Source organism: Macaca nemestrina, chromosome 16 (genome assembly GCF_043159975.1).
Source record: "Macaca nemestrina isolate mMacNem1 chromosome 16, mMacNem.hap1, whole genome shotgun sequence".
Lineage (NCBI taxonomy): Eukaryota > Metazoa > Chordata > Mammalia > Primates > Cercopithecidae > Macaca > Macaca nemestrina.
This window is the reverse complement of record NC_092140.1, coordinates 42,026,496-42,054,487: the sequence shown is the minus strand read 5'-3', so window position 1 is coordinate 42,054,487 and position 27,992 is coordinate 42,026,496. Positions and strand designations below refer to the sequence as shown.

Here is a 27,992-nt window from a genome sequence, read left to right as displayed (position 1 = left end):
TTTCTAGATTCACTGTCTGAGGTTGTTGTGGGCTTTTGTTGTCATTGTTTTTGAGAGAAGGTCTCCCTCTGTCACCCAGGCTGGAGTGGAGGGGTGTGATCATGGCTCACTCCTGCAACCTCGACCTCCTGGACTCACGCAATTCTATCTCAGCCTCCCGAGTTGCTGGTACCACAGGTGTGTGCCACCATGCAGCTAATTTTTGTATTTTTTGTACAGATGGGGTTTCACCATGTTGCCCAGGCTGGGCTTCTGTCTTGACTTCCAAAAAGTACTGGGATTACAGACATGAGCCACCATGCCCAGCCTCTGAGTTTGTTTGGTTGTTTGCATGTTTGCTTGTTTTCTTAAAGATTGCTATGTACTGAGCTTAAGAAAGACTGACCAAAGTCAAAGTCCATGCAGATGCATAAGATTGTATTTATTTATAATCCATTTTGCCTGGAACTATATGAAGGTTCATGTTATGCATCTTTTAATGAAGAGAGTGGTTTAAATCATCATGGAGGGGAGAGTATATTACCACTAACTATAGAGTTTAACCATTGGATTGCATAATTTTATGCAGAATGAAAATGAAAATTCCATTGGTTTTGTCAATCCAGAGTTCATGGGTGGTTGTTCAGTTTTCATACATATTAATCTAATAAATATTATTATTCTGCAAGAGTAGTTTCAAGAGAATGGATGTAGGAATGGATAACACAGAAACTATTTAAAGAAACCTGAGAAACAGCTTAACTTGATATAATGTCCAAGAAATTATGCATATGGAGAAGAAATCTAAATTTCAGTTACTACTCAACACACATATATGATGGGGAAAAGTGACACCAAGGCTAAGGATAAACATTAAGACATCATTAATATAAATATGCCACAACTAAGTCAGCTCATGCCTGGCAGAGATTTGTGCCATAATCCTAGCACTTTGGGAGGCCAAGGCAGGAGGATCACTTGAGCCCAGAGGTCCCAGATCAGCCTGGGGAACATAGTGAGACTCCATCTCTACAAAAAATAAAAACATTAGCCAGGCATGATGGTGCATGCCTGTAGTCCCAGCTACTCTGGAGACTAAGGTAGGAGGATTGCTTGAGCCCAGCAGGTCAAAGTTGCAGTGAGCCGTGATTGCACCACTGCACTCCAGCCTGGGTGACAAACTAAAACCCTGTCTCAAAAAAAAAAAAAAAAAAAAAAGTCACAAATGTAACAAAATCCTCCCCAAATAGAAGAAATCATTTGATCTATCAGTTATTTTTTTTAAAAAAGATAACTAAGTCTTCTGAAGATAATGTATAAAGTAAGGTATCTGTTTCTAACTAAAATCACATAACATAAATCACAAAAGTAAATGTAAAAATTTCCATACTTATATCCTAGAAAATAATCAAAATTTATATTTTAAGACTATCCCATATTCGTGGTAAACCTAAAGAAGCTGTAAAACTTAAACTATAAAAGCTTATATTCTTTTGTTGTAGGCCTACATGTAAAGAAGTCATTATTTAATTTTAAAGTGTAAATAAAATACAACTTCTATTTAAAAGTGTCAAACTTCAATTCATAAGTATAGAAATAATTTAAACCATTTTTAGGCGTTATTTTATCTATCAATAGTAATTAACACAGTCTTAATCTGGCTAATGTTAATGACCACTGTTCTTCCGTAAATCCCAGTTAAACCAAGCTTATTAAGGGCTAATTAAAGGAAGCCTTATGTGCACTGAATAAAGTAATGCCTGTGTTTAGAGCTGGAGTACATATTTTGTCTGATAACATAAAATGGGACAAAACTTTTCAATTAAAAGTTTACTGGCTGATTATTGATTTATTTTAAAAATGTGCAAATGAAATATCTGACAACTTTACTCTTCCTGTGTCCCTGTACTTTTTAAAAAGTGTAGCAATGTAATCTGAATCTTGTAGCATATTTCCTGAGTTTGACACAGGCTCAGAAACTGCAGTAAATAATCCATAAGACACTCTTTGGATATAAATATTCAGTCATGATCAACTAATGAAGATCTTGGATAAGAAATGAATGTTGAGGGTATGTAGAGGAGACAATATTCTATATGGTTTGAACTAATGTTGAAACTGTGGGAATACTGGAAAGTCTTAGCTTTTTAGAAGATATCTATGAATGTGCATGTGTGTGTGTATGTGCACACACATACTATCTTTTTATTTTTTTACTTCTATTATTATTTTACCTTTTATTTTCTTCTATTATTTTACTTCTATTTTCTACTTCAGAAATTTTAGTTAATAGTGCTTGCAGTGTATCAGGCAGTGTTCAGAGAACTAATTTGACCCAAATAATTCCCAAAGATCCCTAAGTAATATTTTACATTGTTATACCTATTATACAGATGAGGAAACTGAGATTCATAGAGGCTAAGTAGGGAGGCAAAAATGTCCTAACAATGGAAAAAAAAAAAAAGTCATGTTTTACACCCAAACCATGCAGCGCCAGATTTTGTATTTTTAATGCTGAACCACAAAGTTTCTTTTGTTTCCCAATTTGCACTTCCATGTTTTGGCTCTCTCTCCGCCCTTTTACTTCCAAAGATTCCTTTGGGGAGACCAGAGGCAGATATTACAGAGTATTAACAAACTGGAGCTGTGTGAGGATGAACAGAAAAGGAAATGATGCAGGCATGAACAGCTGGAGGCATGAAGGATAGGTATGCGTGCATCTTGGAATTTGGGGGCAAAGCTGTCTATACCGGGACAGTATTGTGGCCTAAGAAATGAAAATTAAGTGCAATCGCATTACGTGCAGGAGTTTTCACTTATTTTGTTTTTCTCTAAATGAGAAAACAAGGTCAGGTGTGGTGGCTCATGTCAGTAATCCCAACAAGTTTGGAGGCCAAGAGGGAAAGATTATTTGAGGCCAGGAGTTCCAGGCTAACCTGGGCAACAATGTCTCTACTAAAAAAGAAAAATAGCCAGGTGTGGTGGCATATACCTGTAGTCTTAGTTACTTGGGAGGCTGAGGGAGGAGGATCATGTAAGTCCAGGGGTTGAGGCTGCAGTGAGCTATGGCTCCTGCTACTGCACTCTAGCCTGGATGACAGAGTGAGACCCTGTCTCTAAAATCAACAAATGAGAAAAGAGGCATTGAGTTCAGAATAGTGTAAAAGTGGGAATATCTATATATATGTAGAGAGGGAGAGAAAGAGAGAGAATTATGACATTTAAATATTTGTTTCTAGTGCAGTTTTAGTGTTTTTTTTTTTTTTTTTTTTTTTTTTTTTTTTTTTTTTTTGATGCAGTTTCACTCTTGTCGCCTAGGCTGGAGTGCAATGGCGTGATCTTGGCTCACTGCAACCTCTGCCTCCCAGGTTCAAGCGATTCTCCCGCCTTAGCCTCCCGAGTAGCTGGGATTACAGGTGCCCACCACCAGGCCCAGCTAATTTTTCGTAATTTTATTAGAGATGGGGTTTCACCATGTTGGCCAGGCTGGTCTTGAACTCCAGACCTCAGGTGATCCACCCACCTCGGCTTCCCAAAGTGCTGGGATTACAGGGGTGAGCCACATGCCCGGTGGGTTCAAATTTTTTTTACAAAACATGTGAATTTGGTATTGAGGGACATTTGCATGCAGACCTGTTTCTTAGAACTCACACTGGATTACAGATTGTTTTGACAAATTAGGGAATACTGTCTACTGGATGACTTCCTTACCTGTTTCTATCAATTTATTTCTTTTTTACTCATTGTTTTTGTCACCTTTATTTCTCAACATTCGTGATTTACAGCCAACTAATCAGAATTCCTAGTTATTGACTAAATGTAATACTGCCTGCACTGCATGAGTTTATCATACAGAAATTTCAAACCACAAATCACTCCAGATTCCTGGAGGAATAAGTAGATGTTATACAATTATGCTACAGTCTTCATCTCAGAAAAGAAATGCTTATGAATAAGTGATTCATTCTGGCTGATCATACTTTGAAATATCACATTATTGCCCTGAATCACACCTGTGTAAAAGCAAATAGGCTAACCAAAGACCTGGAAGAATAAAATAGTTAAACAACATTTACTACTCTATGACCTGTTTCAAAGAAATACCACATTACAACATTAATATTAGAAAGTAGAGATCTAAATAAAGCTTGTATATTCATTTTCTGTGTGAATTGATCTCTTTTCACTCACGGATGTAGACTTGGCATCAATCATGGGGCTATATATTCAAAAGCAATCAATAAAAAAAAGTACAGGAACTGACAAACAACTAGTCAACAGAATTATTTTTTAAAAAATACGTAGCAGTAGCCTTTAAAATAATTTCTGCATTCAATGTAACTTGCATTTTGGTCTGCTCACTTGTTAAAATAAAATGGATGTCATATCCATTAACGTTTTAGCTGCCTGTGGAAGTTTTTCACACCTACAATCAACCATAAGTGACTATGATATTAATATATCTAAAATGCATCCTCTTTTTGTCAGCTTTACTAAACAAGGTTTGGAAGGCCAATACATTTAAAAAGAAGGAGGAAATAAAATATGTAATTTCACAAAATATAAAGATATACCCTTGGCTCATCCATAACTTTCTTGTTCAGAGTTTTTTCCTGGTTGGAAAAAGGGAAGCCATTTATTATATTGAAGTGATCATTTTGAGAATTTATGTCTTTAAAAAGATAACATCTGTGTGTGGGGTTCAATATCAACATGGATTAAGCCAATTATAGGACACATCTTTCTTAGTTGATAGAAAAACTCAGAAACTGCTGAGTTATGCTTTGTGGTAAACATTTTGGAATGTTGCCAAAGCTGTTATAAACATTTCTGAGCTCACTTTTCCAGGGAACTCTTTTAAAAATCAATTAGAAGTTAAAGTCTTTCCATGCTAGTGTTTTAAAATGTCAAGCTTGTATTACTTTTTCCTTGTGCATCATTGGCAATATTTCAAAACCTGCATATTAAATTGATTATATTCTATAATTAAGCTATTACACGAAATAGAATGTGCAAGTGTACTAAAATTCACACTACAGCAGAATTCTTTTTTTTTTTTTAAGAAAAATAAACCCAATTACATAAAAACTGGGGAAGGCACAAGGTAAAAATAACTTGTGAATGTCTGTTCAGATTTTATTTTAAGAGCATATTCAAGTATAATTATTGATTTTGAAAAATACTTTTTAACATTACAGGTCAATGGGTTAAAATAATAAACACTTTATTGATGTTTCCTGAGTCAGGAATTTTAGAAAGTATTCTAGGGACAATGGCAGAGGATCAATTATGTGTCTAAATTTACAAAACCAAGGTCTATTCAATAATTTACTGCACTTAAGATTACAATGTATTTATATTTAAAATAGAAGAATGCACATGAATACCTTATATTTAATTTTTTTTGCATAGGTGTAAATACATACTTAAATGTTTCCTATAAAGGCTATATTTTCAAACCTTTTAAAGGTATTGCTGCCACAACTGTATGCACTAAAAATAATCTAATCGTGTTATATATATATATATATATATATATATATATACACATAGATGGTGACATATAAATTTATATATTTTTTAAAAAGTGAGTTTTAAATCTGTAACTATAAAAAAGTATGCTCACTTACTCTACAAATGAACCACAAATGTACTGTAGAGAGCAAAGGATTAAAATTCCTCATGTATGTGTAACAAACACATTGATATTAATTGGTTTGTCCTTTCAAGTTATGTTTATCTCTTCATTTCCATCACAGTTTCAAAGGTCACTCTGTTCCATTTATAAATCCAATATGACAGAGATTAGTAAAAGCAAAAAGCAACAACTAAATGAGTACATCATCATGCAATCACACATCTCACAATTCATTTATCCAATTAATAAAAAATACCATCAACTGCTTCATGGTGGGTTTTTTCAAAGCATCAAATGGTTCGTGTCAAGATAACTTAATCGTCAACATTTAGCTTCAACAGTATTGTAAATGTAGAGAAATTGAAATTGCACTTTAGTGAAAAGACAGTAAATATGTCTACATTTTCCCAAAATAAAATAATTAAGAAAACAGATTAAAAAAATGAATATGTTTAGTAAATTCAGTTTATATTTGTATTAAGTTAAAGAGAGATTCTTGGAAGCTGAAATGTAGGAAGAACTCAATTATGTGGTTTGTGTATGAGTGTCAAGCTAAGTTATGTAATTGCTAAGGTCATATATTATCAAGTAAAAGATTCTAAACAATAGAAAACAGTGCCAATATGTACTAATAGAAATAAGAAATTGTATAATATTGATGCTCATTTTGATATATGTATTTTAATAGATTCTAGACAATGATTTTTTCTCTTGATGTAGACATAGGTTTGGACAGTGGTAGGTACATAAAAGCACAAGAAAAAACTAAACGTGTGTGTTTTTAAAACTGGTAACTATAGGAAGCTGAGATGTAGATTGCTAAAGAAGATCATTTACAAACTAATTTACAAACTAATTTGACCACCTCAATAAGATTTTTAACTTTAATATTTTTATATAAAGTGAATATCAGACTTATATTATCTGATAGAACCATTGTTTCAATAAGGCCCTTTCCAAAAATGTAGTTAGGACATGCAAATGTGAAGTATAAGCAAGGAAAAACAGAAAGATACAAGCAAAAGCAAGATAATCTAGAAGTCCTTGTGACACAAGTCCAGCACTTAAATTATAGAGAGATGAAGAAACACTCAACTACTTCCCAAAAGCAGACTAAAACACATAGAACTGATTAACAAATTATTTATAAATAATAAAGACTATTTCTCCCAAAGACAAACATGAGTAAAATGAAAACTACTGAAATTGATTTTGAAAATCTTTTTTTTTTCCCCTCAGCTCTATTATATGAATCTGTCTCCTGAACATTTTAGGGTCATAGAACCTGAAAGCAGAAGAATATTTCTAAGGCCACTGGATTTTCAAGTAGGCTCGTCACTCAGATGGCATACTGCCTGAGTATAAATTATTAATCATCACATTATATTAAATAATGTCATAACACTTTTACATTTGTTTATTAATTTACATATACTTATATAATTTTGTGTGTTTGGTGTGATGGTTTGAACTTCAGCTATCATTTTAACTTAAACATACTTTCTGAAAAAAATCTAAATAAAGATGCAAATATTAAATGTATTATGAGGATGGTGATGTTTTTCCCAGATATCCTAAAATGTAATATCTTCCAGTATGAAACATATATTTTCTACAAAGATCACAATCTACACTGATGTAGAAGTAAAATCATAGATGAATTATTTTTTTTTGAAGTTTTACTTAGAAAAGTGAAAAACTTTCCTGAGAATTCCTGAAATGCTGCAATTTTATATGAACTCAATTGATAAAAAGACTTAAATATGTGCCATAAAGCCACGCACAAGGTGGATAAAAATGCAAAGTTCACATTTACTTATAATTTTTTTAACTTTTAAACACACATATGCTATCTATGTGCATATATATGTTGTATATATTACATACATAATGTATATAACTGGACACACAAACACACACACACACTTCTTCTTTGTTGCTATGCAGCTATTACTCCCAGCCTACAAATGACCCCAAAGAAGTAAGTACACTACACTTTTTGGCCGAACAATTTATCAACAGCTTGAAGTGACAGGAATGGTGATTCAATCCTGCATCCCCACATATCAGATATAGGCCACATTCTTTAGTCTGCAGAATCAGAAAGGGAAAAAGTCCCTGTCGCATTTGCCCTTTCATAGAGATGGAAATATTATTAGAAAGGACATAAACAGACTAATTAAATCACAGCAGTATGGCTGGGGTGACAGCTGGTACAGCGTGTGACTGAGAAGATCCATATCTGTGAGCAGGAGGTACTTCACTTCCAATCCATTCGCTATTAGGTGCTTTCAAGCTTGCTGTGCAGACATTAAATAATAACATATCATTTCCAAGACTAAAACGATGTAAAGAAATAAAAAAGGCTTTCTAACCAAGAAATCTTTTGTGCAACATAGAAAAAAAATCATTTGCCACTCAGTTCTGCTTTTGAGATAAAGATGTAATAATGCCATTACCTTTCATCAGCAGGATCCTTGAAAATCAACACTCTTTGCTTATCATGCTGTGAAATACAAATAGAGCTAAAGGCATGGTCTGCGAGGCACTGCTGCAGCGATATTAACTAACAGATCTGCCCTTTGTGAAGGAAACCGTATCCGTTTCATTAGTGCAGACTCTAATTCAAAACTGTTGAAAATGAACTGCACATACTGTTTTAATAACAACATTCCTAATCATTATCAAACTGGTAATTCTCTCAGCACTGAATGTAAGGGTCTGTGTTTCCATTATGACCTGCTGTTAAAGAAAACCATATTTAAATCCTCCATTCTTTCCTATCTTCCAAATTATCTGGGTTCATTTAGGGGGGATGGGGCATAAAGAGCATGCAAAACTATGTGTGCTACATTATTTCATCTTAAGTAAATTGACATTTTTAGACATTTATGTCAACTACTATATTATTTATTTATTATTGCTTAGTTCCACTATTTTGTATTAGATTTGACATGTCATGATTCATACAAATAGTTTTGTATAATTTGGGAATATTTGTACAATTGAGAGATGAATCACAGTCACATAAATGTGAAATACTTGGTCTGGTGACAGGTACATTGGGCTCAGAGTTATAAGCTTGTGTGCACACGCTCAAAACAATATTGGACCACAAACACCCTAGTAAAATCTCTAAAAATATATTTTTAGTATCAAGACATTATGAGATATTTAAAAATATGTATTAGCAAACATGATATTTGATCCAATACAAAGTTAAATATTTATTTTAATCCCTCATCATCAATCATATGAAGTTCAAATAAAAAACAACTGAATATCACATTAATGAAGAAAATAAGAGTTGTCTGATCTTAAACAAATTGAATATGACCTGGGGTTATTTTATACTGAAATATTTGATTTCTTTTTACTTTCTTTTTGAACTTTACATAAACAGTATAGCATGTTTTTGTAGGGTGATAATGACCATTTCCAGGACTTTCCTTGATGAAAACATATTCATCCTCCTGGAATGTAATGGAGTCTACCACATAACATATTCATTAGGATACATCCTATATATTCCTTATATTTTATAATTACATGGGGATATAGTGTCAAAAATAATCACTTAACTTATAGTTCTTAATATGATATGCCTGAATTAACAGGTTTACTCCATTATCTAGTCATTAGTTAGAATTAGCAATATTGAAATCAAAACAAAAACATTGCATAGTATTTTTGAATTATGTTCTCCACCTGTCCATATAAGTAAAAAAAGTTTTTGTGAAGTGGAACAGACATCACAATAAAAAATAAAAATATTATCTACCTTCATATAGTTCATATAGGAAACTAGTACATGTTATAAATCATACTCTAATGATTTTATTACATATAGAAATGGATTTAAGAATATGTGTTCAAATGTTTCAAAATCAAAAATGATTTTTTTAATGTAGAAATGTATTTTTCCACAGTCACCTGTTGTCATCATTAATGTTTCTATTCCTTTACATGAACAATAAAGATCAAAAACAAACTATGAGAGAAAATGCAAAATTATGCTATCCAATTTCTAGAAAATAATGAAAAAGAGCTTCATAAAATGATCAGCAATTAATATGTTCATATGCCATTTTAAAATAATCTAATTTTAAGCTATATTTATTTTTTAATATTCATATTTTATCCACAATAACATAGCAATGTTAACTATTGTTTAGCGTCTTCCAAACTCTAATGAAAAGGATATGTAGAACCAAGGTAGAAAAAGTGGTATCATCCTTTTTTATATTCAAAATAAATATTGTCCATACTTATCCATCATATAATGCTTGCATAATATGTAAATAGATGTTACAGTATACTTAAAGATGCCTTGTTTTGGAACATGTGGTTACTTCTGATTTTTTATTTTAAAAATTACTGTCAAAAATATCTTCTTGCCCTTTATCTTTTATTGTGGTTTCAAAAATCAAAGAATTTTAGAGCCAACAGAGAAATTAGGCAAAATTTCCTTATTTATTAAATAAAAAAGATGAGCAGTTAAGTGACTTATCTAAGTAGCTAAGTTATTTATTAACTACATTATTACTGGAAGCTAAATCTTCTGACTTATTTTGCTCTCTGCTCCCCTACCTGAGTTTGTGGCTGTGTCTAGAAGGACTTACCTTGGTCACACAATAACATATTCATATTTTCCACAACGACGTTTTGATCATCTTGTATTAAATTAGCTGTTTATCCTTTAGATTTTCACATTACACTCTAATTCAAAGCTGTTGAAAATGAACTGCACATACTGTTTCTATAACAACATTCCTAATCATTATCAAACTGGTAATTCTCTATCTTGTTTAAAACATATAATGAAGAAAAATTGCCATAAACAGTAAATATTTACAAATGCATTAAAATTGATGGAATAGTAGCTTAGTACAGTTTTTGTCTTTTATTATTGGGCTAAGCAATTTTGTGTGAAAATTTCAGGATATGAAGATATCTTTTGCATAGGGGATGATATTAACCATATGGCCTATTCTCAATCAATTGAATTGCAAACCATGGCGGTTCCTATACTTTTAAGAGATGCTTATGTGGTCTTCCATTAAAATACCCACTAATGGGACATTTGTGAAAATATTTATATTTGAACATACTTTTTTCACCATATGTGAAGCTACAGAGAGCAAATTCAATACTACTTATATATTAATTGACAGCTATCAGTTCTAAAATATTTCTCATCTCATGTGTCAGAATCTTTCTGAACTTTTAGAGTAGTCTTGTATATGTTTCCACGTTTACAAGACTCTGGCTGTTAATATTGTTGGGTTTTACTCATCAGGCAGGAAGAAGGATCTTAAAAATCATTGTTAGGCAGAAAAACATTTTAGTTACCAAAACAAACAAACAAAAAAAAACTTTCTACATTTAATCTGTTAAACAATAGCAAATTTCTTGTGAATCACTGATACTGTAATTGAACTGGAGACATTTTTAGAGCAAGCTTGCTTTGGCTTTTTCACCCTCCGATTTGGAATCTGCTCACAGTACTGCCAGCTTAACCAAAAAGGATTAACTCTCATATCCAACTGAGAACACAGATAATTCTCAGTAATTGGTAAAAAATGAAGATGAATGGGGCTGAGAGATAAGGAGCAATTAGCTCATCAGCAGTTACAGCTGTGCACTCAATCCGGATCCATCTCTTGAGTCTCGGCCCCTTTTAAAGAACCTAAGCAGAATAAGCATAGGACACCCCCTCCCTGAAAAAAATTTCTATACCTGCCCATCATTTCTCTAGTCTTCCATTTTATTTCCTTACTATACAAAGACACCTGTCATAGCATGCTATGTAAATTACTACCTCTCTCAGGACCTATGTCTAAAGCCAATCTTCTTTTTAACTTTTTTTTATAACAGAAACCAAATGACTACTGTAGACACTCTTAAATTCCCTGTCAATCGTTTCATTATAGCAGCATCATCTGTTTGAAAATATAAGCAATTCCCTCATCTAATTATAGGAAGGATTTGAGGTTCATTAACATTGCCAAGGCAGAGAATCCAATGTGCAATTGCAGAGCTCTGCTTGGTGGCCTGTGTTCTCAGTTTCCTTTTATTTGCTTTCTCAAGGTCTCCAAGACTTTTTCCTGAAATCATAAAATTAATCTTTTCCTTCCAAATAGACACATGTGTTAGAAGAAAGGAAATGACTCCAGCATAAACTATTTTGTTTCTGCAGGAATGGTTAAAATTTAAAAAGATAAGAGTAGGGTGAGTTGAAGAAGATAATTTTATCTCTTTATCCGCCTGGCTTTTTTCCCTTCATATATTTGTTTTGTTTTATTGGTTGAAGAACAGAAGAAGTAAGGAGTGATAAATACTCTTGAAGATCACGGCTTTATTCTCAAACTCAAGTCCTTATTTTTACTTGAAACTTCTACATTCGTGTAACAATTACAAGTTTGAGAAAATGAAAAACAATCATATGTTTCGAGCCTGTGAAATGTGTTCAGGTTTGTTGATGAGGGCATTAGTGTACCTTTGCCTATGTTCCACAATGTTCAAAAAGAGAAAATACTAAAGTCTTACAAATACTTCCCTTCCTTAAAGAAATTACAGCAGTTAGAAGGTTATGACTATGGTTTAAACAATGAGATTTTCTTGGGACATCTGTTTTGAGATTACATTTTGAATAGATATGAACTCATTTCCTACTAAGCAAGCAATCTACTATTGTTGATAGCTGTTTACCAGTTCTATGAGTCAGATATTAGCTAGTGGCAAAGGTCCCTCTTAAATCCTCCAAGTATTTTTTAAACTGTATACATAGTGTTTTCCTTAAATAAAATGTTAAGAGAAGTAAAAATGCAGTCTTTTCCTGCCTCTTGGTAAATTATACTCCAGAAAATGCTGCACTTGGGAATAATATTTAATGTATTTAGCTTTAAAGAGTTATTTCCTTTGTTGTCATTAGGGAAGGGAGTAAGACACTAGGTTTAGCAAGTATTTAAATAACATAGAAACTATTAAGAGATGCTCACTATGTCAATATTTATATACTATTTAAAAACTAGAAGTAAAATTAAGTTTCCTTTATTTAGATTAAACTGATTGTGATTAATTTAGTATCCTCAAAAGTGTGCATAATGCCAAAAAAAAGAGGATAAACAGATTAAAACATAGCTATAGATACTATCAAATTGACCTTGAGTTCACCGGTTTTAAATTCCGCCTTTGCAATATCCCAGTCCCAATTTCCAAGCAGCATTTTTTAAGCTGGTTATGTAGATCATTCCTTAAAGCAAAAATATAGCAATTTGTCTGGCCTGTATGTTGTGGAGAGTGTTGCCACTAAAAAGAATCCAGGACATTTTTCCTTCTTATCTGCAATGTAGCTCGTATCAGCCAACCTGTCACAAGATAGTACTTGATATAAACAAGAGATTGCAAAGACATCTCAGTAATCAATATCAGGATGGCTACAGTATGGAAACCCCAACCAGTGCATATCATTTGTCTCAACATCTATTTCTATGGTCAAATGAAGCATTAATTCAAATCATAAATCTATGGTGATTTAAATCTGGGAATGAGCACCTGCCTGCTTTAATGATTTATTTTGTACATTTCAGTAAGCAGGAGATTTGTCCATATGAACTGACAGGTCACCTTCAGATGCCAAGAGCAGACTGTTTATCACCATGCAGACTAGCATCTCATCTTAGCAAGTAAATATTAAACTAAAAGAATCCAATTGATTGTGGATGAGGGAGAATGGCGACATAGCCATATATTTTACTCAGTGTGTTGATGCCTCACTCGGATCTATCCTCAGGTGCTCACTTCTTCCTAAAGTGATCATTCTGTTGGAAAGATATGAGCTCAAGGTTACCATGTAAAATTGGGATATAAAATAATTATTCAACAGTGTCAAAGCTTTCTTTAAACATCTTTTTCTGGCTAATTTCTAAGGTTCATATTATGAACCAGGAAGGGTTGTGTGATACAAAATTATCCTGTTGTCTTACCCAGCAAATCAAACCAAACAAAGCAAAAACAAAATCTGTTATCTGGGGCTTTAAGGATTCATTTACAATCAAGGAAAAACACAATGCTCCTACAAAAAAAAAAAAGAAAGAAAAAAAAATGCCTAAAATGTTTAACAGAACTTATGAGCTAGATTAGTACAGGAGAAAACAAGAGCCCTGAATTGTCTTCAAAAATGTCACCGGATTTGGGCAAGACTGAGTAGCAACAATACATCATTTAAGTATCACCTCTCTGAACGGTTTCACTACTTCAAAGAGTCAACAATTGATAGATTCATGAGAGCAGTCTGTATTCTGAAATATAGGCCTTGGAGATTCTTGGGATTCCTTCTAGAATTCATGTGCTTCAGTACCACTTCCTAACCACTTCATGGTAACTGGTTCTCCTGGAGGATTCAGCACATCTTGTTAAGACTGCCTACTTACCTACCCATCTCATCCATAGACTGTATGCCCCTGAGTCCTGGGCCTGTGTTGTGATTATTTTTTGTACTCCTAGAATGAGCTAATATCGAATGTCCTACAAAATCTAAAAGATGTAACAGCTGCCCTGAAATCTCCTCACAGACCTGCAGCTTAGCAAATAACAGCTACCAGAGAGAATAGAAAAGCAGGTGGAAGCAGTTGATGATGGTAAAAAGGAAGAAGGTGATTTCCAGGAGGACAGATTTGAAGAAATAGTAATAATAATAGCAAAAGCAATCCCCAAGCTATGAACCTTACTGATGACCAAACAAATTGATAAGCAGACATTGTAATAAATAATGTGACAAGTATTTTAATTTTCATGATATAGATACTATCATTTATGTCATTTTTTCAGTATGGAGTATTGGGCTCAGAAAGCTTACATACTTTACAAAGTCACAGAGCAAGTCTTTACTGAACACTTACCAAGAGACAGGCATTGTGGAGAGAAGATTGTGGCCATCAAAGCTGCAATTCAGGAATTGCTTTGATCTTTGATGCAGCTCAACCCCCACCTTCACCATTGCTTTGTACCTCCCCCACTACCACATCCCTCCTAAAATCACTTTCCTTGATGTCTAGATATATACCTGGGGTGAAAGTCTTCAGGAAGGATAATATTATAAATTGGAAATTCTTAGAGGACAGCAGCATGTGAGAATAGGATGAAAATTACAATGATAACATCTTTTTGCCCAAATCAGCTACAGATATCTAATATAAATGACCTGAATGCCTTAGGGACCAGCAGCAGCAACACTGATACTATGTTAACAGAATCTCAAACTATTAAGACTTTCTAGGAAAATTCAAGTAAATTTCTGTTCCTGGTTCATTTTGGCATTGGATGGGGGGTGTCAAAACTGAAAAGCAGTAACATCTATCAACTGCATACCTTAATGAAAAAAACAAAAGTCATTTATTCCAACTAAAATATAAAAGAAAATTCAAATTGTTTGTTTTTTAAGCCATTGCAATAGCCTATGTACCAAAATAATTAAAGTAAGCTACAATTTGGTTAGCAGGCAAATTTTGTCATGTACTATCAAATATGAAAAATATGTTTATGCTTAATTATGAACCATGTTCTCTTTATCTTATGCCTGTTGATTTCTCCAAAGTCAACTTCTGCTCTGGAAAATTCAAACAGAGATACCATGTTTTAATGTGTATTGCTTTAAATGTTGTTAAATTGTCTATTTTAAGAATCCCTTCTCATAAAACCAACTATTAAGAACAGTCTGCTTGAACAGTCTCATCTTCTAAAATTTTGAAAACAATCCAGATTGTTTTGTAATAATAGCCATAATGTACAAGTGGCTAATTACTTGTTTTAAAAAGTGACCAACAGGGCCCCATTTTATCAGTCTAGTAAAAGGCTTTTACTTTAAAGTGATAGTTCTAAAAACAGACTTACAATTCTTGCATTTTACTTCAATTCTGTTTTAATTTTTAAATGTCTAAATATAGGTGTGTGAACCATGCCCAAGACAATCCTCTTCCCTCCCCGTCTTCCCTCCAGGAGCATTACAAACATAAGCACAGATATTATCCTTAGTCCTCTGCAGTTGTAGGGCCATCTCTTTTGGCTCTCTTCCATGTCTTTTCATCCTTCTAAGAACTCACACTCACACCTACTCTCCATTCAAACCCACTACTGCTAGTCCTTTGCAATTTCCCTTATGTAGTTCTGCTGAAAAGGTGCATTTTTCCCTTTTTACATTACAAAAGGTGCCTTTTAGCATCACTGAAACAGTATTTTGTGTTTTGTCTATATATTTTACTCTAATATTCATGTCTGTGTATGTTTCCAGATAGCTGTTGTGAAAATGATTGTCACTAAAATCCACAGTATTCCTTTATATACCCTTAACTATGTCTTAATAGACTGAAAGTAGAGAGCTGACAATTAACTTAAGAAACAATCTATGAAAATGCTGCATGAAAAAGAGAATTTAATTGAATGGCCGTGAGTTATTAGGGTCTTCATAAATATACATTGGCTATAGTATCTTGCATACATCTTGTAGTACCCAAATTTCTCTTGTTAATTACATTTTGAGCATGATCTCTGCATTTGAAAGAGAAGCAATACAGTGCAATGGCAGAAAAACATGTTTTGCCGCATCAACATCCAGATGCTAAGGATTTCATTAATAAAAATATTAACCCATATTTGAAGTTGTGTTTGACAAAATGAATTACCCAAATGGATAGTTGGCACAGGTAAAACTGTTTCTTTTGGTTTGACAGTGACAGTTAACTTTTCATCTTTCTCCATATGGTAGGAAAGAAAAAAAATCAAGAAATTAAAGTTGTATTTTTTAAATGAGAGACATTGATAACCGTTATCTATAAAAAGAATTAATCATCAACATAATCTGTATTCCAAGAGGGCTAAGTTTGTGTCTTTTGTTGCCAATGGTAGTAAGTTTCTTACTTAATAACAAATGGATTAAAAGAATAGAAAAGTAAAGTGTAGGGTTTCATTTGTACATATTTCTCTGTCACCTTAGCTGCTCTCAATGTTTTAGAATTCTCTTGATTAAACTTTGCATTATGAAAGATGATAGCTGAATGCTTTTAGAAGTTCCAGACATAAAGTTGATCCTATAATTAAAAATAATGTTGCTAATTATTCCTTTAGAATGAACAATTATCATTAGTTGTTAGAGGCAAAATGGTATCCTCAAACATACACTGTTTTCAAGCTAAAAGTGTCAACTTTTTGAATGGGTAGCCAACAGTTTTGTTCTGGAAAAGCCAGTACTGCACTTCGGTAGCAAAGTGATCACAATAAGTTTCAGTGAACATAAAACTTACCAACACTTGAATTCATATCCCCGTTTTCAGAGTCTGCTCCATGTTGGTTATTACTGGCATGATAGTTGCTCATGGCTTCTAATTTGATTTTTTTCACCTTCATTGCTTCGGCAATAGCTGCATTGGTAGCAGCAGCAGCTGCTGCAGCTGCTGCTGTCAGACCTTAAAAGAATAAATTAAAAATGAGGTAATTCGAATTCCGATTTTTCATTTAATAGTTCCTGTAGTTGCTATAACAAACATACAAACATTTATTAGAGTATCTGATTCCTTTATGCAACACTTTGATAATTTATACTCATTCCCAACTAGACAATGAAACAACATTGATATAAGGGGAGAGAGTGATTGCTACAGTCCAAAATTAAATATTAACAGAAACAAAATTCACAGATATAAGGCTAATAGTGGAAATGCAGCCACAGTTATTTCTTAAAGAAACCAATCTACCAATCTAAATATGTCCTTTCCTGCTTAAAATCCCCCGTAGCTGCCTACACGGAGGGAAAAATCTGAACTGTTAACTGAGTTCACAAGTCCTTTCACAAAGGTGTGTAAACCTACTTCCTCACCCAGTTTGTTTGTTGTCATCCACACCCTGGCTATGTCACACATGTCACCATTACCCATACATGCCCTGCCTCTTCAAGCCTGTGCTTTCACACATGCCATTGCCTTTTGCCTGGAACCTTCTTGCCCTATGACAGACATTTCCTTGACTTCTCATCCTCCTGAAGAAAGCTACTCATTAGAAGTCTTCCCATTCCATGGCCGCCAGCTGCCTGGATGCCTGGTCTGTTCTTCTCCCCCTGGCCCATGTTGATACCTGTGCTGCTGTTATAGGACATGCCACACTGCACTGGAATGGTCCGTTGGGACACCTGTTTTCCTCACTAGATCGTGAACTACTCAATGGCAGGAACTGTGTGTTGCTACACAGCTTGGTATTCCCAGTGTTCAAGGTGTCCAAAAATAAAATATAATATAATGAAAGCTAACACTTAGCTTCTAGTTATGAAATTTAAGTGCTGATTTAAGTGACACAAAAGTAACTTAATCATCTTAATAACCCTCTGTGATTGATCACTATTATCCTTACTTGAAAGATTAGAAAACCATGGCACACGATTTAAAACAGCACACTCTGGCCTCAGAGTTGACACTTTTAACCACTATGCCAAGGAAATCTGTCCAGAATAGTTCATCTTCATCCATCCAGAGAACAGGGGGTAGGGGCAGACATTAAATTAGAAATAGAGTTTGAGCTGGGTGCAGTAGCTCATGCCTGTAATCCCAGCACTTTGGGAGGCAGAGACAGGCAGATCCCTTGAGCCCAGGAGTTTGAGACAAACCTGGGTTACAGGATAAAACCCCCTCTCTACAAAAAATACAAAAAGTAGTTGGGCATGCTGGCCTGTGCCTGTAGCTCCAGCTACTCAGGAGGCTGAGGTGAGAAGATCAATTGAGCCTGAGAAGCTGAGGCTGCAGTAAGCTGTGAGCACACTTGGGTGGCAGAGTGAGACTCTGTCCCAAAAAAAAAGAGAAGAAAGAAAGGAAGAGAAAAGAAAAGGAAGGAAAAGAAAAACAAAAAGAACAAAAAGAAAAGAAACAGAGTTTGAGACAAGATCTTGAAGACCAGAATTAAGACCATGCTGCTCTGACTTTACATATTTATAGAGAGAGATAATAAGCAGAGGTTTTTGAGCAGGGAGTGGTTTGTCTTGCTAAATGTGTGAACTTTTGCCAAGTCAGTTCATTTCAGGCTGACGTCCCTCATCTGCAAAATGACAGACACTGGAACGTATAAATGATCTCTCCTAATTCTAAAACCTTAAGTCTACGAGAAGATAAATATCCCCACCCCCACCCATATATTTTTTTTTTACTGTGGCTGCTTTAGTATTTCTGACTACAGTGCTCCAGCCGTTTGAATTTATCTGTGTGATTTATTTCCACTCCCAGCTGGTGGATTCGAGCCTGAGCACCGCTCTCCTCCTTTTCCTCCCCGCTAATCATCACTTCTAGTTACTCTAGCAAATAAGTTCCTGCCCAAGGAATTATAAGGAAGTATTTTTCTATGAAAATCTCTGTTGGTTTTTTAGAGGTTAGAAGAAGACTTCACCTTTCCTTCAAATCAGACCAAAGAGGCCCTGACAACTTTCACCCCAACGCAACAGGACCTTCAGATTAGGTCTTTACATGAAAAACCGATAATCATCCCTTAAAAGGCACTAATCTAAACTCAAAGAATCCATCTGGGTTTGATCTGAACATTCATTGCCTTTTAAGTCACAACTTGAACTGATTCTCTCATCTTCCTATGATTGAATTTTCTCCCCAATTACTCATTTCCTTCAAAGATGTTTCAGAAAATTTTCTTTCCTGTTCTCTTAAAAGTCTCTTTGTGTTTTCCAGCAAATCTTTCTTCCTCAATTTTGTTTCGTCACCAGTGTGAACATCCCATTTTTCCTTGGTTACCTGATGTTGACCCATCTCAATTTATGACTTCAAAAGTCTTTGTCTTGGATTTGTGCTGCAGGGAAAACTTGTTCACAGTATTCAAATAATAAAGGTAAATTTACAACTCACTATTATCAGAGAGATCCAAATCAAATTAAGTACCAGGAACCATGTCTATGTATGACATGGCCTTGGAACCAACCATCAAATTTTCTTGAATATAATTTTCTTCACCTGTAAAACCATTCTAATCCCCAAGAAAAAATATAAGGACAAATACGATAAACTACGTGAGGAATGCCATATCATGTTTAGTAAAAACTAGGCATGCTATTCATTCTAGTTTGTTAAAAAGAAAGACTCGGCCTCACTGTAATTTCTGCAGAGAATCTGTGGCCTGACACAGCCCTCTCAGCTGGAATAATCACATTTGTCCTTAGGTGGCTGGATTAGCCCTTGACTTTTAAAAATATTTTTTATGATTTTATCATTTAGCTGATTTATTTATGGTACTCCTTTATTTTTCTATGACAACTTTTCCCAGTTTTACATTTTTAATACAAAGTCGAAAAGATATATGTGTGTCACTGACACACACACACACACTCTCACACATTTTTACACGCTGTAACTTAACTACAACCCTTTTTAACATTCCACTTTTAGCCCAGTTTTATGAAAGCAGAAAGAAAGCTATGACATATGCAACAATTGTTGATTTTAGCTTCACTAACTCACCTGGCTGTTTGATGGGTTCTCAATTTTAATTATTTAATATCTTTCCAATTCAACTAATTTTCTCCATTCCCACTGCCCCTCCCCACCAGTAAAAGTTCCAATCTTTTCTTTCTTAGAGTCCTGCTCAATATAATCAATATAATAGCTTCCACACCACCCATCTCCAATCTCTTACTATCCATGTCATAGTCAAATCTCATGAAAGAAAAGATTTTTCTTTTTTCTTCCCTTTTTTTTTTTTTTTTTTTTGAGACAGAGTCTCCTTCTGTCACCCAGGCTGGAGTGCAGTGGCGTGATCTCCGCTCACTTCAACCTTCGCCTCCAGGGTTCAAGCTCTTCTTCTGTCTCAGCCGCCCGAGTAGCTGGGATTACATGCACGCACCACCACACCTAGTTCATTTTTGTATTTTTTGTAGAGACGGGGTTTCACCATGTTGGCCACGCTGGTCTCAAACTCCTAACCTCAAGTGATCCACCTGCCTCGGCTTCCCTAAGAGCTGGGATTACAGGCATGAGCCATGACACCTTGCCTGAAAGTGAGGATTTGAATATACACTCTATGCCTGCTCTTAGGATCCAGTCCAGTGCTTCTCATGGCTGTCAGCGCCCTTTGTTCTCAGTTCCCTGCCTGTCTGTATGGATCCCTTGCTCCTCCACCTCCCCCTTGCTCTCTGTGCTCCAGGTACATAGGCCTTCTTTCCTTTTCACTAGCGAACGACTTCATTCTTTCTTTTAAGTCAGTCTTCGCACATTCTGTTCTCACTTTCTAGAAGAGCCCTCTATGCCCTGGCCCCAGACTTGCCTATGCCTTCTTCATGCCATCACTTTAATATTATGTGCTCAGAGCTGGAGGCTCAGGTTCCTGACTCTTCACTATCTACCTAGGAAAGAACTGTCAACATCTCAAGAATCAGCTCATGGCTTACTTTTTTAAAGAGCTGTACCTGACCTTCCCCAATCTACCCCACTTGCTTGTGTTTGCATCTCCCCTGCTGTATATGAGTTTGCCATCCCTAGCTGTGCATCAGAATCACCCATGGAGCTTTTAAACCATGCAAATAGCTCAGCCCTGCCATCTGAGATTCTGAATCATCAAGTCTGGTTTGGGGCCTCTGCAACTGTATATTTTTGGTGAATCTTACTATTCTACAGGTCATTTTAATGAGTAATTCCAGTAAAGAAAAACAGTCTCTTAAACTCTTTATTGCTCTTTTTTGGGGGCTGGGGCCAAGGAGGGTAGGATTAGGATTCTGACCTCTAACTAGGTCATAGCACCAAAAGGGCAGAAATACTTTCTTAGTATATATATATCCCAAACATCCGCTGCAATGCTTGGCACATATTGTCACTGAATGAAAAAATGCTTATCAAATTAGATTACATGGAAAGCCACAGGAGAAACATGGTCATTATTTTGGCAATGTCAATGGAAAGTAATTTAAAACATTATTTTTATGTTATAATAAGTGTGTATATACTAAGAATAACAAATCTCGTTAATTTAATATAAAGCATGACTCTCCAAAGGTATGTCTTGCCTAAGGCTGGAGAGGATCACAAAGATTCACCACCTCAACCCACTCTGCATTTATTGAACTTCCTGTTGGCCTTGCATTCAATCCCTGATGTAATTCTTAAATCCCTTCCAATTTCCTGTCTCTAAAAACATAGTTTACAATCTATACACTAACCTTAAATAGAGGTCCCATTGTATATGTTTTTCCCAAGCAAAGTTGTCTTAAAAAAAATCATGTAATAAATTCACAAAATAACTCAAGTCTTTGGTCTATACTAAATAGATAATATATAAACTATAACAACATTTCTATGTAATCAAGAATTGCCCACTGGTGTAAACGCTGGCAAACCATAACATTTCACATCCTTTTCCTTCCTTTTATAACCCTTTCCACACTTATCGTAGACCTTCTGCCCTGTCTTCAGATTCAGGGAAGTTTTTGCTACCCTCCCTCCTCTTCCATATCCCACTTTGAATTGTCTCATACCACAAATTACCACTGCTTTTACACTTTTCTTTCCTTTTCTTTTCTTTGTTGAGACAGAGTCTCGCTCTGTTACCCAGGCTGGAGAGCAGTGGTGGGATCTCGGCTCACTGCAACCTCCACCTCCCAGGTTCAAGCGATTCTCCTGCCCCAGGCTCCTGAGTAGCTGGGATTATAGGCACCCACCACCACGTCTGGCTAATTGTTTGGATATTTTTAGTAGAGATGGGGTTTCACCATGTTGGACAGGCTGGTCTCAAACTCCTGATCTCTGGTGATCCACCCGTCTCAGCTTTCCAAAGTGCAGGAATTACAGGCGTGAGCCACTGTGCCCACCCTGCTTTTACGTTTTTCATTCAAGCAACCCATTTCTCCCTCAGAACTAGGCAATCAGCTGCAGTGCATGATAAAGATACAGGTGATGTTCCCCAGGCCCACATCCACAGAATATTTCTGAAATGGACTAAGGAATCTGTGTTTTTGCATAAAAACACATTGCATAAAATTATCTCCTACACCAAGACAAAAAAGTACTGAACTGAGAAGTCAAAGTCTAAATTTTATTTTAAAAGATTCTAAATCTAATTTTATCATCAGAAATGGAGAAACTTTAATGTATATTTAAAGTTCATTTTCCAGATGTTTTTAGGAGGTTGAGATCCTAGGCAATGAATTCTGTGAGCACAAGTTAAACTACTTTGATTAGCTAGAGGTGCTTTATAATGCCTTCATCAGTTTCCAAGAAAGGAATGACGACTTTAAAAACCTTGTCTAACAGAACAAAACAACACAAACTAAAAAACAATTTAAAAAAAAAATCATTTTCCACTGAGTAAAAATTGATTGAGAAAGATTTTCTTTTAAAAAAAAAAAAAGTGTTTTCCTTCAGTGTAAAGATAACAAGTCATATATTGTGTTCTCTCTTCTAGGCCTGCACTTGGTCTTCAGGAAAAGAACTGTATATCAAACTTAGGTTAATACACTACCTGTCTTACGTGGTGCAATGTATTTAGATTTCTTTTTCTTTCCTATTGAATCTTGACAAATTATCACTTTCAAATTTAAAAGAATGAGTAGATTTTTACACAAAACTAGAAACATGCCTTGTCATATTACTATCTGAATTATGATGCAAACTTATGCTTGCTTCTTCAGAGTAAATTATAGATTTTTTTTAAATGGGCTATTGTTAAAAAATTGTAACTTTGCTAGTCAATTTCTTTTACTTTTATTCTCACTTTTTGATATTCCACTAAAGTCTTTTAAGATTCCTGCTACGTTAGTGACCAGCATAGAAACTATTTGTAATCTAGTCTCACTCTCTTGTAAGAAATATGTATAATACAGTGGCTGGGGGGGAAAAGACACCCCAAAGAGCCGTGGAAACTTTGGACAGGATGCATCAAACTTATCTGGGATGGCACAGTGAGTTATATAATGTCCCATGCTTCAAAATTTTCATCTCTAAACGGAGGGATAACAATTCTGACCTCACAGATGTGTTGTAAAGAATGAAGGTGAAATAACTTGCAACAGCCTAGGCACACATCAAGCCCTCCCCCTCCATAAATGCTCACTGATACTGTGAAGTAACTCGCTATCCATCATGTCTCTATGTTTAGTTTTACCTTTGTTCAATTACAAAAGTGCAAATAGGACAAAAAGTACCTAACAGCATTGAGTGAGAATTTAGCCATTTGGCAAATGGATATTTAAAAATCATGTTTCCATCAAATCATTGGATTTGGCTCTCTACATTGATCAGATTTATCATAAAATCACTGAATCTTCACTCTATGTTGTATTGATACAAAGCCTTCACTAGTTTAAATTCTGTATCCTAAAGCCAACCCATGGATTTATCTTTTGGAAGATAAGCAGGCATTTTTACTATTTAGAGTATTCTTTTACTTTTTAAAGATAGTGTTTTCCTTCTGCTTTCAACTTTTATTAAGAAGGCCTTTAAATTATTCAAATGCCATTATGCAATCCTGATCACTTTCTTTAAAAAATGGAAAACTGTCTCTATTTTATTTATTTCAATTAAGTTAATACCCTTACTTATAAATAGAAGATTACAACTTTAGATTATAGATATCAATAAAAGAGACATATTGCTGTCAAATTCTTTCTCTGATCTGTTTGTTTGCTCATTAACTCGAAAGGTCCAATCTTTGATCTTTGGTTTCAAAGACATCAAGATGACTTCCAAATGTTTGATTTATTGTCTACTTTTACATCGCATTCCATATAAAATGCATTTCCCCAAATTTAATAGTTAAATAAAATGGGTTATATCCAAGGGATGTTAAGTATTCAAACTTTCCATATGATAGACTCGTTATTAGTTTGTGTTAGTTTGCTCACATTTAAACAAAACCATTTTAAACATGCAGTAGATTATAGCCAATGGTAGTTATTATTAATATTCTGGAATTGATAAGTTATTTATGTCTGGCATTCTTCCTACTGATTATTCAGAGAGACAGGCGGCTTATAAATATCTCATCACTCCACCGTCACAGAAATTTCATCGACAGTGCTCATGCACAGCTATTAGCAATACGAATCTAACCATTACAAGAAGGAGGAAAATCAAACATGTGGCATTAATACGCAGTCCTGGTTCCTAACCATCTGATAGGCAGATGGTGTGAAGCGGATTCTCCAGCTGAAATGAAGGGGCACATCATTTAAAACCTTGTTTGCATTCTAACTGATATCAGTGCCATATTGATATACATGATACATCATGGCAGTATTTGAACAATCTAGTTTGTTTCAGTCATAAATGTTTACAGCCTTGTTTTTTTAAACTTATAAGCATGTTCAGAAGAGTGTATTTTTAATTTATGAAACCTATTGTTTACTTCTGTTGAACTAGAAGATTAGTGGAAAGCAGGAATATTAAATTACTTCAACCAGAGCAATATAACCAAGACAGATGAATAAAATGGGTTTCTATTTTCAATAAGGGTGTTAGCAAAAGAATTTTAAAATTAGCTCAGGCATTTTGTGCATTAAATACATTTATTCATTTAAACCTTTCAGCTATTTTTCCCCAAGTGGTATACAGAGAAACTTAATGCTTTACATAGTCATTCATTTAAAACTCTCACTGTGTGCAATTAATCTTGTCCAACAATTCAATTCAGAAAGTAAAACATCAAAAAGCATAGTTCAATTCAACAGTCATTACTGTGAAGTAATCTTTCTGCTCCTGACAGTTCCTATAGACTCTTTGCAAAACTCTGTTGAAGGTGCATTGTAAGCTCCACATGAGTTTGAATTACAGCTCAATTGAAATCACTCCAAGTCTTAGAATAACTCTTGGCTCAATATAACAATTTGAAAACACCAGTACCTTTTTTCTCCCTGTTTCCCTCCTATCCTTATTTAAATACCAGCTGTCAGAAACTGACACTAACTTTCGGTTATTTTATTTCTCAATACTTTCTAAATAAATTAAAATCTTGATTGAAACATGCATGTCTTCACTCTTGAATGATTAAATAACCAGAATGATAAGCAGATGGAATAAAGAATTTAATTGTAAATCTGGTTAGACTGAAGATTCTGAGTGTGAACTTTTCTCTTAATGTCCATTAGACTGACTTCTCTTGGCCTTTGAAACACATTTGTATTCTGTGGAGAAAAAGAAAAATTGATCCTTGAGGCCATTAATGGAAACACTCCTTATACCAGTTTTGAGTCTTTCAATTGATTGAATTAGATTTTTTAAATGTTTGTACTAACAAAAAAAACCCCACTAATTTGGAGATATATACAGTAAGAAAGATGTTGTTATAATATGAACAATGAATTATAAATAAAATAGACATCAGATTTAGCATTATTTTTCTGGATAGCTTAAAATCTCAATTTCTCAGATTGAAGAGGTTATAGAAGTGAAATCAGAAAGAGTAAACACCATAGGGAAGTCATCTGGCCATATCAATCACTGAGGAACTTCTATGAAAGCTTTTGGAAAGCTCACCTTCCGATCACTAACCCAGAATCAGGCTGAAACGGAATCAATAAAACTTTTAAATCTCTATAATTTGGTTTAAAATAAAATATTACCTAATTTGTATAAAGTTGAACTTGGCACTATAAGGTCTTAAATATGTAACTTTTACTCCACCTTTAACATTACTACCTTTAGAAAACTATTTCTAAACAACCTCTTGGTGTCTTACACTTGTAAAACTGGGGGACTAGAAAGACTTTACCTAATGTAACCCTTTTATTTTACTGATGATTAAATTTAGGGGCAATGAGGTTAATCATTTCTATAAAGTCACACCATTAAATAATCATAGAGTAACCCCAATTCTCCTTACTCCCAGTTCAGCACTGACCACACACACTCTATGAATAAATATTAAAAGAAAAGTACAGAAGACAGTAAACTATGGAGCCTTTGAAAGAGATGATCCCCCTTTGCTCTAGCAGTTTATGGATTATCTAGGAAGTCAAAGTTATAGACACTCAGGTATGTCACAAATACACCAATATAAATTGACTCCACTTAGAAATCTGATCTAAATGTTTGTGTTTCAGTTTTATAGAATTTAGACTATATCTGCCACAGAAACAATGGCCATTGAACTTTATGCACAAAATTTTAACCCATACTATTGGCGAAATACAATATAATTTGTTCCTGAATCCTATATATTACATAGGGCACAATGAGAAAAAAAAAAAAAAAGGAAAGTAAATAAATTATTCTTCTCTGCTATCTTTAACATAAAACAAATTCTAACCAGAAACAAATTGAACTAGATACACCTTAACTCTAATTTTCTTTTAAGCACCCCCTCATTATATCTTTTTCAATTATTTAATAAACTAGGCATTAGATATCTTCTTGTTGGTCTAAGGCCCAATACATCTTACTACTCACAGGACTCATCACCCAAAATTACTTAGTGAATTGACTCCATGTAGGTAGCTCTAGCTAGCATGAGAGTGACTGAAAGTGTGTGATATTCTAAAAGGATGTTTTTCTTTGTTAAGAGGCTACTTGTTAAAGTATTGGTGATAGTTCAGGCAGTATAATAAGTGAAAAGAGGAAAAGACACCATAAATGTAATTTCCTGCAAAAGAATAACCTCATTGACATTTCAGTCTAAGTATAATCTCCTCAAATGTTCTACTTTCCTCAATGTCATGTAAATCCTTTTCTAAATCCATTGCTACCTCAATGTCTCAGTTGTTTTTTCTTTTTCCGGATTCCAAGTACCACATGGGGTTCTGTCCATGTATAGCTTATTGTTGAGGACAGAAAATGACAAAAAAAAAATCAAAAGAGGTGGCTATTTTTACATGTAAGTCTTGTTTGGGATAAGCCATCCAATGAAATAAAAATAGCTGGAAAATATGTGGCCACAAAAGTTTTCTGATACAGTAAATAAATGTTTTTCATGGAAAAGACTCATGCAAGAAATTTATTCATATATACATATATATGTATGAATATATGTACACATTCATATATATACACACACATAGAACACAGAATACACACACATACACACACACACACAATATTCTTTCTAAGTGGAGGTCAAAGTCTGAGTGGGCTAGGAACAATATACATGCAGAGTCACTGGTTAACAATAGAAACAGAGAAATCAGTGGTTGAGGCATTATATTTTTTACTTCTTTGTCACTAGGTCTAGCATTTATAACATCATCTCATTTAAACTCCATCATCAACCTACAAGGTAAGTATTTTCCTCATTTAGTTACAAAGGAAATGTGAATAGTGAGAGGCCAGTTGTAGCGCTTTCAAAAGTAGGTTTGTGGCTGCAGTTTTAAAGTTGGACTACGGAAAAAAAAACAACCTAGTTAATTTGGAAAAACACA

At 34.4% G+C, this 27,992-nt stretch overlaps 1 protein-coding gene across 5 annotated transcripts in view; it reads right to left on the bottom strand.

Moving 5' to 3' along the window:
* LOC105481766 (dachshund family transcription factor 1) overlaps positions 1 to 27,992 on the bottom strand; it is a 510,299-nt gene that overhangs the window by 178,368 nt on the left and 303,939 nt on the right. For all 5 annotated transcript variants that reach the window (XM_071081253.1, XM_071081252.1, XM_071081254.1 and 2 more), the window contains one exon: positions 16,918 to 17,079. In XM_071081253.1, coding sequence (XP_070937354.1) covers positions 16,918 to 17,079 — 162 coding nt within the window. The remainder of the gene's footprint in view (positions 1 to 16,917; positions 17,080 to 27,992) is intronic.